Raw genomic sequence first — 13,018 nt, 5'->3', positions numbered from 1 at the left:
CCAACTGCATCACAAAGCTGCAGTTCATCTGACATTTTTGTTTCCTAGGAAGACTATGTATATGAAGGAAGTGATATGTTGATTAACATTCTGGTGTTATCTGCTTACTATTGTGAACTGACACTATTCTGGATGTCTTGAATTTTCTGCTGTTACACACAATTATAGAACATCCTTATATATATCTTTGTGTACATGTAGGAAAATTTTGGAAGTACAACTGGTGGATCAAAGAATATGCATAAAGTACAGTGAGATATTATCAAATTGACATCCAAAAATGCCAAAGCAATCTACAGTTGATGAAAATGCCAATTCCTTTAAAACACTGGTAAAGCATCAAAAATATTTCATAATTGTTTTAAGTTAAATTGTTAGGCATTTGTAAATTTTTTTCTGTGAACTCTTAAATATTCTTGTCATTTAATTTTTTATTAGTTGTTTGCCTTTTTGTAAACCTTATTCTAATATTATGGCTAATAAGTGTCTATTATGTAGGTTTAAATATTTTTCCAAGTTAGTTGCTTACATTTTAATAGTATCATCATCAACTAAGTTTTACAGTTAAATTTGTGAATCTTTTCCAATCTTTTGGATTATGTGTTTTGTTTAGGAAAGCCTTCCCAAATTGAAGATTAGAAAGAATCTCTTCTGTGGGTGTGGTGGTGCATACCTGTAATCCCAGTGACTTAGGAGGCTAAGGTAGGAGGATAGCAATTCAAGCCCAGTTTTGGTGATTTAGTGAGGCCTAGGCAACTTAGCAAGACCATATCTCAAAATTTAAAAAGGCTGGGGACGTAGCTCAGTGCTTAAGTGCTCCTGGGTTTAATCCCCGTACCAAAACAAAAAGAAAAATATTTTTCTATAATATGTTCTAGTAGACTAGAAACTTTTTTTAAAATAATTTTTTTAGTTGTAGATGGACACAATACCTTTATTTTATTTGTTTTCATTTATGTGGTGCCAGGGATTGAACCCAGTGCCTTATGTATGCTGGGCAAGCACTCTACCTTAGCCACAGCCCAGGACTGACTAGAAACTTTGATTGAGCTGAGGTTTGCTTCTCACAGGTGTTATTTATTTATCATTATTGTGGTAAAAAACATATTAACATAATACTGAAATTTACTTTTATATATTATGAGGGAGGATGAGGCAATGACATACCTGGAGTTGAAAATCATAGGAAGGGTGACCGTTGTAACTCCTTTGCCCACAGTGGTGCCAGCTGTTCCTGTGATAGTGGTGCCTTTGGCTTTTAGCTGTACGGTGAGTGCTTTGGCTATGCACCCAAGAAACATGTCCAAGATACCCAGCTTATTCCAATCTCCTTTCTCAGTTGAGTGAATGATATCACTGATATCTGCTGGGGGCAGAGATTTCACTCCTATGATGCTGGCCAGACGACTGGGGGTCACTTCAGGTAAAACTCGTCTTAGCAAGGAGGTCACCTGGTAAGAACAATAAAATAATTCATTTAAGTGTGATTTTGGGGGGAAAGGGGTACAGGGGATTGAACTCAGAGGCACTCAACTACTGAGCCACATCCCCAACCGTATTTTGTACTTTTATTAAGAGACAGGGTCTCACTGAGTTGCTGAGGCTGGTTTTGAACTCATGATCCTCCAGCCTCAGCTTCCTGAGCTACTGGGATTATAGGTATGCACGACTGGGCATGGCTAAAGGCTGATGTTTTAAAATTTTCATTTTTTAATACGCCAAGCTATCGTTCTACAACTTCAAAATCTACAAGAACAAAAACATTTAAATACTACTTTTAATTTTGGGAAGTGAAGAAATATAATTTTAAAAAAATTTTTAAATTTTTTTGTGGTGTTGAGGATTGAACCCACGGCCTTGTGCATGGCACTCTACCAACTGAGCTATATCTCCAGCCCTTAGGAAATATGATTTAAATACTTAAATTTCTGGAGTAGTAAGTACCAACCAGGGCAGCAAGAAAAAACATTTTTGGTCTGGGCTAAATGACATTATATGTATATATTTCACGGTAAAAAGGTAATCAATAGCCAAAATATTCTTATCAAAATACATTAGTAAAACAGAACATAGTTTTTGCTCTTCTATACTCTCATCATGAAGTATCTTCTATACTCTCAAAAATAAAAAAAAATAAGTAAAAATAAAAAGACATGGAGTTAAACTATAGGCCTTAAACAAAACATTAAAAAAAAAAAAATCTGTACTTCAGGTCCTTGGGTAAGTCTCTTTGCCTTGCCTTGTGACTTTTACTTTTGTGGTGTGTGTGTGTGTGTGTGTGTGTATGTGTGTGTATGTGTTACTGTGGATTGAACCTAGGGTCTTTCATTTGTTGGGCAAGTGCTCTACCACTTAGCTACACCCATAACTTCCATCGTGTGGTTTTTAACAGTTTCAAGTAACAAAGAAGCACAAAGGCAATTGATATGATCAGTCACCTACCTGTCTCTGGACTCTAGGAGAGGCTGTGTGAAGCAGGGAAAAGAGATCCTGAAGGAGAGTTAGTTGTTGGGCCAGATACTGTCGGCCAACATTAGAGCCACTCAATGCTAAAACCATGGAGAGCAGCTCAAAGCAATATGCATCAGAGGAGGCATCTTCATCATTTGGCTGAGAATTGGCATTTTCTTTGCTTGATATGGCATGTTCCCATTCTTCACGAACTCTGGTGGCTTCCATGCGAATAGCTTGTACTATATGAGCACACACCTACGAAGGCAATGCAGAATATGTAAAAATACATTCATATGTCTTATTTTCTTCTAATAAAACAAAGAATAAGTTAATACTCAATTCAGTTTCCTCTCAGTTAATGCTCCATTATACTATTCTCTTAATTCATCTTAAAATCAATTAAATAGACAGGCAGTGGGTCATGCACATAATCCCAGTGACTCAGGAGGAGGCTGAGGCAGAAGAATTGCAAATCTGAGGGATAGCCTCAGCAACTCAGCTATGCCCTCAGCAACTCAGCCAGATTCTGTCTCAAAATAAAAAATTAAAAGGACTGGGATGTAGTTTAATGGTAAAACACCCCTGGGTTCAATCCCAGTGTCTAAAACAAAACAAAAAATAGTGGAATATGATATGTCAAGAAATTTGTAATGTTTTGAACAACCCACAATAAAAAATTAAAAAAAAAAAAACTTAAAAAAAAATAATTAAGTAAAACAAGGGGAATCATGATAAAAATATGAATATTTAAATTAACCACTACGTAGAAATTGATTATATACAAATTTCCAATGTCTCTGCCTGTGGCTTAGCACATCAAACAAGAACTAATCAGCATGGTTTACCACTTTTAAGGCACTTTCTTTTCATATTTTAGCATGCCTATTCATAAAGCTCTTTAAAACTGATGGTATTTATAATTGGCAGAAATATTTATTTTGTGATTTCTAAGTATCCAAAAGTCAATGAAACATTGTTATAAAGATAAAGCACAAATAAATTCATGTTATTATTTATTTTAAAAAGATTTAATAATGAAAGTTAAAATAAGCTAGTTTAAAATCAATTTTTTTTTTTTACTTTTGAAGTGCTATTTTTATTATCTAGCACCACTTTAAATGAACAATCTAGCACTATCCCCACGCCCACTCTTATTTAAAAATATTAATGCTGATTTTGTAAGCACTATTAATTGCTCATCAAAAAATAAGATAGATACGGTGGCACACGCCTGTAATTCCAGCAGCTCGGGAAGCTGAGACAGGAGGATTGCAAGTTCAATGCCAGCCTCAGCAAAAGCCACGCGCTAAGCAACTCAATAAAACCTTGTATCTAAATAAAACACAAAATAGGGCTGGGGATGTGGCTCAGTGGTTGAGTGTCTCTGAGTTCCATCTCTGGTACCCCCTAAAATTAAACAAACAAGCAAACAACAAACAGAACAGGCGGAGAGGAACATAGAAAATGTAAACGTAAACTGATTTAGCTGGATGGATATCTATTTCTAAAATAAAACAATTCCTGAAAATGAGAAGTAACAAACAGCAGTAGGGTAAAAAAGTTAATATTCATATAAAAATATCTAAAAAATGCAGATATGGCAGAGTGATCATTCCTTTCTAGAAAAAGGCAGATACATTCTATAGGACTTAAAAGAGTCACCATAAAAAAATCCTGCATAAAATTTGGAAGAGTTTTTTTTTTTTTTTAAGTATTTTTTCAGTTGTAGATGGACACAATACCTTTATTTATTTTTATGTGGTGCTGAAGATCGAGCCCAGTGCCTCACATGTGGAAGGGACGTGCTCTACCACTGAGCCACAATCCCAGCCCCCTGGAAGACATTTTATAACCTAAAAACAAGCAAAATCTGACAAAGAGAATGCCATGACTAAACCCAACCTGTTTTTGTAAGTTGGTCAGTTTGCTCCTGCTGAATATGATTCCAACCATATGTTCTTTTAGGTCAGCATCTGATGTTGCCTTTATGCAGAAAAAGAAAAAAATGAAATGTGTATATTTGGCATTTCAAAGTAGCTTGAGAAATTATTAAGCAGCTATATTTTTATTTTAAATTGAGGCATATAATATTAAGACAAAGGAGAAAGTTTGAAGAAATAATAATTGTCAAAGTGATTATAAAAAGAAAAAGCTTTAAAAGGCTAATGAGCTAATCTTGGACTTTAGTAACCCAGAAAAAGCAAACAGAAAGAATAATAAATATAGAATTGAAATCATTAAAATAGAAAAAATAGAAGAAACAATAAAACTAAAAGCTGATTTCTTAAAAAGACCAAATGATAAACCTTGTTACACTACTCAAGGAAAATAAACAAAACACAAATTGCCAACATAAGGAATGAAAGAAGACACAGTCTACAGATTTTCCAGGTATGAAAAGGATAGAAGAATATACAGTATATATCTTATGCCAACAAATTCAGCAACTAAGATGAAATAAATTACCTGAATGACAGAACTACCAAAGCTTGCTCAAGAATAAATAGATAAATAAAATCTATTTTTACTTATTTACTGTATCTATTAAAGAAAGTGACTAGAAGCCTTTTTTTCCTACTTAAATACTAGCACAGAAATCCTTTTAGATAGTGTCTCTTCCATTTTATTTTTATTTACATCTTTCATAACTTATTTGGTTTTGCTTTTTAAATGTCCCTACATTCAGATAGATTTCATAGCCATACTATTGACCTATCTGAAGGATACAATTTCAGTGGTTTTTAGAATATTCAGAAACATGTGCAATTATTTCCACAATCTGATAACATTTTCATCTTGCCCCAAAGAAGCACTGTACTGTATAGCTCTCATCCTCTAATTCATTTTCTTTTCTTTTTTTTTTTAATTAAAGAAAACAAATTACCTGGAAGCTAACATCACATATTGAATAAAACCACAGCAACATATTGATCATCCTACTGTATAAAAGTAAAAAATGGGAAGATAGAAATATATAAAAATATCCATTCTGATGGAAATTCTCAGCAAACTAGGAAAAGAAGGAAACATCCTTAACTGATGAAAAACACAAAACAGTAGAGTTAACAGCATAATCTGTGAAATGACTAAAGCACTTTCTCTTTTTAAGATCTAGAACAAAACAAAGATACTTTCATCTCCTTCTACTCAATATAGCAATGTAGGATGAACCAGTACAATAACACAACACAAGAAGCTGAGGTTTTCATCTTAGGTATGATGTTTTAGTTTATACAAAATAAGTAAAGTAATTGCACTTTAGAAGAAATTTCAAGAACATTATAAAGAACATTTATTCCAACAAAAATTTACTGAATGTACGTGTGATTATGCCCTTTTGGGTAGAAAGACCAATCAGGCGTATATTTGGTTTCAAAAAAGCTATGCGTGTAACAGAGGAAGAAATAAAACATACATGTAGATAAATACAAAAAGAGAGAAACCAAAGAGAGGTATACATAGATTTTTATGAAGTTTACAGAAGGAAAACTGCTTTTTGTCTGGGGAAATCATAAAAAGGGTTCCTGGAGAAGATAGTATTTTTGAGCTGGGCTGAGAAGGGCAGATAAAATGGAGGAGGAAGATAACTGATGAGACATAACATAGTAAATGACTAAGTTAATTTTACAAATTCTAACAATTGAATAAAACAGTCCTAGGTATACAGCAACTTTTGCTGTGACTTAAAATACTAAATTATACATTAACAAGTAGTAAATTTTTAAAAATAGTTCCTTGATCTTCTAATTAAAATAAAAATAATTTAAATGGCATATAAACCACATCTATTAAAATATAAAGCAGCACATGGATTATTTCTCTGAATAAAAGAAAATGAAAAAGGGAAACAAATTTTTAGAATACAAATAAATACATTGTATACTTTTTCTTCTCCTTCAGGTGATGACAAGAGTGCTTTTTCCTCTTGTTCTGGTGTAGGCTCAGCATCTCCAGAGATGAGCTTTCCAAATACCTGTGAGAAAGAATTAATGCAAGAATTACCATTCTGAAAGCTAGAGGATTCATCAGCTGATTCTGTAAATTGGATAATATGCTATTCTTGCTACCATGACTTTTCAAAATTACAATACAACATTCAGCATAGGTGAAGGGTTAAGAGAGAGAAAAATGGGCCACATTAGTAGCCATACATGCGTTTTAAACTCTCGAAGTGTATCATGTCAATTCATCCTGTACTAGAGTATGCATTAAGGACACTCACTTGTGATGTAATAAGTCTGAATACTCTCAGAGTCTCAGCTTCACAGTTCCTTTGCTGGGCCACGCTGGCTGAGATCTGGCCAGCGATTTTTGTGCTTTCACCATCTTTCCAGCCTAGGACTTTTACTTGTCGAACTCTTAGAGTATTTTCTGGGCCCTTTAATTCAATTTTGATGATGTGATTGTCTCCTCCTGGAAGTTCACTTGTTACCCAACCAATGTGCCTGGAGTCCAGATCGACCTGGTCAAGGAGAAAAGGGACAGGAACCTGATACCGCTGAATGACTTTTATCACTTTCCTAGACTTAACATTAGTAACAGCCACCTCAAATAACAAACAACTTTACAGAGAATGACGGTTATTTCTCATATAAATTTTGTGAGGTTAAGTAGTATTATTTATAGAAGCTATCCTACAGAAGAGGAAAATGTGGTTAACACAGTTGAGAGATCCTCGGTAAGTGATGGACTTGAGAATTAAAATCTAGGCTTGACTACCATGAGGCCTACCAAGTTATTTGAGTAAAACCATTAGCAACAATTTACATGACAGTACTTTACCTATAGGGACTGTCAGAAACACTCACAAGATCAACAATGAAGCTCTCTCTGCTTTGTTTCATCTGAAACCTCAATTAATTCTTTCAATATAATTAAAAAAAAACAAAACAAAACAAACCAACAAACAACCAAACAAAAAACTGGTCAACTCTTGAAAGAGTTGTAACCCCAAAAGAACAGCTTTCATAACTTAAGAGAGTTTGTTCACAATCCTAGGCATGCCCAGACAAAGCTTAACTTGTTTGTAGAACTGGTTTGTTAATTGACTTGAAACCTGGATATGACTGGTGTTATAAGTGGTAGATTTTTTAAAAAATATTTTTTATTTGTATATGGACACAATATCTTTATTTTTATATGGCGCTGAGGATTTAACCCAGGGCCACAAATATGCAAGACAAGCGCTCTACCACTGAGCCACAACCCCAGCCCCTAAGTGGTAGATTTTTTAGAATAGATAATAACCCATTTTAACCTAAAGTGTAGGTAAATTAGAATGTTAATTGTGAATCAGATCTGTAATGAATTTTAAGGTACCTGAGTCTGTAGAAAAGTGGGGAGTGCAGGACTGCAGGCCCAATATAATCCCTCGTGACTGGGGAATACTTAGGGCAATATCTAGCTCAGAGACATTTGTTACTGTTCCAACATATAGACTAGCTATCAAGTTACTGTTAAGATGATTTTCTACAATTCTTTGTAATGTGCCCAAACTAGAACTCAACAATACAGGCTGAGAAGAAATTTCTCCCTAGGTAACAAATGTTTATTGAAAAAAATTTCAATTACCTGCTTTATTCTGCACAAATCTTCTACTGATTTGCCAGTTAAGAAGGTCATTGAAGTAACTTTATTCTAAAAGAGAAAATTCCAATGTTAGGCTTTATTCCTGCTTCAGAATTTACAATTTCTTATCTCCAACCAATGCCATAAAAGGTCTCCTGTCTGTTTTAATGGTCCTTCCTAATTGACCTCAGACTAATTATCCAACTAACCATTACTTCTACAGTTGTAGTCTTCTCACAAATTCTATCTTAAATGTTACATTTCAACCTTCCTTCATATGCTCTCACAGTTTGACATTACCTCTCTTTATCCAAATTCTAAACATTTCAATTCCATAACTTCATGTAGCTTTTCAATAATTTTGCTTGCCATTCATGTCCCATTCTTGTTGCTATATTCTCAAAAATTTTGGAAGTAAAAATAAGGAAGGATGGTAAATAACAGATACTTTTGAGTGCCACAGGCCTGCTTTACAACAGTGGGTTCTATGCTCTCAAGATAACTTGCCATACTAGTGAGGGCAACATTTTACACAAAAAATAAATATCAAACCTTATAAACTCAATGCCTTTAAATACTGAAAATGAGTCATTCAGGCATTAGAATGACAGCTCTTAAGACTGAATAAGTATTATATAATGCATATCCACAATAGATTAATATATTAATTCTTTGGAGTGCTATGAACCATGAATGCTATAGGCTGATGCAACTTAAATCAACAAATGCTCTGAATAAGGCTCTTTAGTGTGCAGTTTAGGGGAACCCAGGCTCAAGGTACAAGGCTCAAGGATAATATATATAACATAGAAGTAGTATCTTAAAAGGAAGGTAGATGTCAGCTTATACACTAGAGAATTTAAAAATGAATATCGTTATAACTCTTTCCTCTTAGAAAAGACATAATGTCAAATTAATTGTAGTCACTGTTCTGAAGGACAGTATGTCCTGGTGTAAAATGTTCCATGAGTCAAAGATGACTTTGTACTGAGCAGTGAGTTCCAGGCAGAAAAATGTTTTGATTTATAACATTTAACTTTCTCATATGATAAAGCAGTTGTAGCAGTTGAAATTCTTAATCAGAAGAGCAAATAAGCTCATTATTTATTAATTAAGCCCCTTTTTCTTATTCAACACCAGGGGCTAAACTAATATGCAGGGATGTACTGGAGTTACAAGGTTGCTATGGATGGTCTGATTGCACATTGGACTGCCATGGTGGGCTTTACCTCCATTTTATCTGAGACCCTTCTCCACCATTTCTGATTCTTCCTGAGAAAGGAAAAATGTGAATGGATAAAAACTGCTTGGCAATGATCCAGAGAGACTTATTAAAACTGTATTTGCCAGCAAGTCACATCTATCATGAGGAAAAAAATTTCCAAAGACTATACTTCTCCAAGAATGAGGATAGAAAAATAGTAGTCCAGAAGATGGTGCTATCTTCTTGGCTCAAGTGAATTGGGCTCTTTTCCTTTGTTCAGTGTCTTTTATGAAACAATGTTCAATTCTGTTGAAACATGTTAGATATACTACGACCAAGGAGACTATAAATTATGACTATTTTAGTTTAGGAACTCTATTTCTGTAGTGAAGCTACCCAGAGAGGATCTCTCTCTGCTGAGTCTTAAACCTGGGCACAGTGGCATATGACTATAATCCCAGTAAGTGGGGGAGACTGAGGCAAGCTTGAGAGGCTAGACTGGGCAACTTACAGAGACACTGTCTCAAAATAAAAAATAAAAAGGGCTGATAATGTAGCTTCATGGCTGAGTACCCCTGGTTTAAGTCCCCTGTATTGCCAAAAAAAAAAAAAAAAAAAACCAAACCAAAACAAAACAAAAAACAACAACAACAAAAACAAACCAAAATGAAATAAAAAAGAAGATCATGAAGAATAAAATTATAGATTTTTATATTGCTTAACTGTAGTCATGGTATATTTGTAATCAGACCTGTTTTTAGATTGATAGTCCATGGTGTGCCCAGTCATATTAATCTGTTTTTATATTTAAGATCTGAAGTCCCAAGTGATAAATCTTTCTATTATATTCAGAAATGAGTGCAAGACTATTAGTAGTCTCAAAAGAACTAATGAGCCATAAATTAAGTTCCCTTTCTTACCCCAAGATCTCGGGAATTGTCTACATGTACAGATACATAGCGGGCATTGATTCCCTTCACACAGTTGATAGTGATGTTCTTAGTTTTGTTTTTATCTTCATCTCCTGATTCCCAAAATGTTTCTGTGGAACCGTCTGTCAAACTTCCAATCATGGCAGGTCGGCTCGAAGTTTTTATATCAACAATGCTGGTTAAGTCCTTTAAGCACATAACTATGCATAATTCCTATCAGAGACAAATATAACTATTCATAATAGTCAAAAAGAGATCTTCCCTGATGAGAAAACAGATACATGATAATAAATAATGTAAGACAGAATCAAATTATTTGAGTACAGTTTTTCCTTTAATCCACTGTTGACTATTAACTATGGAACAACAGGAAATTGTTGAATGACTGACCTGACTCATAGCTTCAAAGCCAGACTGAATACTGATGCTAAAACTCTCTTCACTATCTCCATCATCTGATTTTGACAAAATATTGTTAATGTGATGAAAGACATTGCTCTGATGGAGGAACTGATGATCAGATTGTTTGAATTTGAGACTCCAGCATCTAAAAATATAAACAATATAAATAAGCAATATAAATACATAAGTGATATGTGAAATAATTATTTTCTAGGAATATCTAAGAAACATCTATAGTAGTTACTTTATTCTGTAGCTTAAATCTCAAGAAATCTTAATGCTCTAGTAAAAAGTAGAAATTTCAAAATATGAGGGAATGAAATAATTACTAGTGGCTTTTTAAAATTTTTTTATTTTGGTGAAATAAAGGTAATTTCTTTGGAATAAGATAATCTCTAGAAAAGTTCACCCATTTTAAATATAGGAAATTTAAGATATGATAATCAAAGTGATAAAAGCAAGAAAGATAATGAATGGGTCTTTTGTATAGGCAAGTGTTACACCAACTATAACAGCTTCTCAAATTTATTTGTTATAATTCCATGCTCATTCATTAGGGCCTAATGCATCTTGCAGTTCAAACATTGTATGAAGAGACAAAATTCTCACTCTTCCATTGGTCTTATCATTAGGCATGTGGGAAGTTGAATCATTTCATTAACTTATTTGTTATATAAACCAAAGGCGGATTTAATTATATCCATAAGTCCAGTGTATTGACCTAACAATAGGTTCACATGTAAAAGTAATGCAAACTTTCAACAGATTCCAATTTAACATTATGTCTGTTTCTTAGGGTAGTTTTAAAAATGACTACATGTAATTGGGATTCATTTTTCTTCAGATTTTTTTCAAGTCAAAACACTATTTTGGTTTGGTTCACGAGATTTCATTTTTTTTCTTCTTTTTGGTGACATTAAAATGATCTAAGATATAGGAAATATGGAAAAGTGAGGGAGATTGTTAAAAGGATCATTTAGAGCACTAAGAAATATATTATTCACATTTTACAGAAGGGCAAATAGTATGAGCTAAGGACAGGAAGGAGGGAGACATCACTTAACATAATACAGGGATTCCTAAAAATCTTACCTAATTTAAAGATGTTTTTCAAGCATTTAGTACTTTGAATACTCCATAAAATGTCTTCTCCCACAGTATCTAGAACATATCTATACAAAATTACCTTAGGGCCATTTGCTGCAATGAACTGCCACTAGGGAGAGACATCATAAGATCAGAGATTGTCTGAAGTAAACGATGAAATGTATGTGGTAATGGATGAGCAGCTTCTCCTGCAATCACGATATCTGAGAGTGGATGTTCACACACTCTTGTATCTTTCTCCTAAAATAGAAATTGAAAGTAAGTCTATCAGTTTACATGCTAGAATAAACTTTCTTCACAAAAGAATATTATATATACTCAAACTATACCCAATACATACAATTAATAACAACAATCTAATTACATCTGTAATATTTCTAGGGAAAAGGCAGTAAGACTGCTCACAAAGTCAGCAAACAAGTAGCATATATACACATCAGTTCTAGGGTATTCATAAATCAATTATTAGAACGAATCTAAATGTATATGCATGTGTATATATGCATAAATTGTGCATGTATTTATATATGAGAAAATAACATGTTAGAAGTTGAGGTCACCATTAGTTCATATGACATTTTTATGAGATTTTAATGTGAATTAAGACAAAAATGGTCCTTCCTTAAGGCAGAAGAACCACAGCTTGGAAAGAGGGATAGATTAGATTTCATTCTGCATTTAAATGTCAGTCAGGTCTTTCATATTATTACCTATGGAATAACATTTATAATGGAAAACAGTAGAGTACTTCAAATTCCCAAAGAAAGGAAATTAGTTAAAACTGGATCCTAGCAGAGCAATAAATATGTTTTAAAGCAGGGGTGAATGAAGCACACAGGTACAAGAGCTAAGTGGGCCCCAAATTGGAGTTGATGGGGAGAAGTGGAGAGCATATGTGTATGGAGGGGAGGGCTGTGGCCATTAAAAGACTCAGGCTTGGAGTGCAGACTTCAACAGCTCATGCCAATGGATATTACGTGGGAATGTCTGTCCAGAGTGAGGCAGTTCACTTTAATTAAGAGAGGGTATTCACATACTCATGGATCCTTCTAAGGTAGAAATCAAAAGCAAATTTGTCAGTTAATTATTGTAAAAGAAGAGTCATATCTATTTTAAAAGGCTGATTTTTTTTTTAAACACATATAAGTCAAAAATATCTGAATGCTCAAACTGGCCTATGAACCACCAGGGTTTTTCTTATTTTAATAGGTCTGGCACTTGCTTTCTAAAGAGATTTTAGGAAAAACTATGATGATTTAGTTAAAAATTACCACTGAATAATAAAAAAAACCAGGCTTTTTTAGATGATATAAAAATTTTAAGTTCATTTAATCAACTGAAAAAAAACATG

The 13,018-nt window shown here is 33.7% G+C and overlaps 1 protein-coding gene across 13 annotated transcripts in view; it reads right to left on the bottom strand.

Annotated features, from left to right (window-relative positions):
• The window catches only part of Mycbp2 (MYC binding protein 2), a 272,081-nt gene that overhangs the window by 22,985 nt on the left and 236,078 nt on the right, over positions 1-13,018 (bottom strand). For 11 of the 13 annotated variants that reach the window (XM_058580959.1, XM_046449465.2, XM_058580961.1 and 8 more), the window contains 9 exons: positions 11,747-11,907; positions 10,549-10,705; positions 10,147-10,371; positions 8,026-8,091; positions 6,677-6,916; positions 6,329-6,427; positions 4,357-4,437; positions 2,443-2,709; positions 1,168-1,451 (listed from right to left, as the gene is read on the bottom strand). In XM_058580959.1, the coding sequence (XP_058436942.1) occupies positions 1,168-1,451; positions 2,443-2,709; positions 4,357-4,437; positions 6,329-6,427; positions 6,677-6,916; positions 8,026-8,091; positions 10,147-10,371; positions 10,549-10,705; positions 11,747-11,907 (1,580 nt within the window). The remainder of the gene's footprint in view (positions 1-1,167; positions 1,452-2,442; positions 2,710-4,356; positions 4,438-6,328; positions 6,428-6,676; positions 6,917-8,025; positions 8,092-10,146; positions 10,372-10,548; positions 10,706-11,746; positions 11,908-13,018) is intronic. The other 2 variants (XM_058580960.1, XM_046449470.2) reach the window with 1 other exon arrangement.

Source organism: Marmota monax, unplaced genomic scaffold (assembly GCF_021218885.2).
Source record: "Marmota monax isolate L192 unplaced genomic scaffold, Marmota_monax_Labrador192_F-V1.1 WCK01_AAM20220418_F8-fsc00137, whole genome shotgun sequence".
In the NCBI taxonomy this organism is placed as follows: domain Eukaryota; kingdom Metazoa; phylum Chordata; class Mammalia; order Rodentia; family Sciuridae; genus Marmota; species Marmota monax.
Note: the sequence above shows the minus strand (reverse complement) of the source record. Positions and strands in the feature narration are given on the sequence as shown.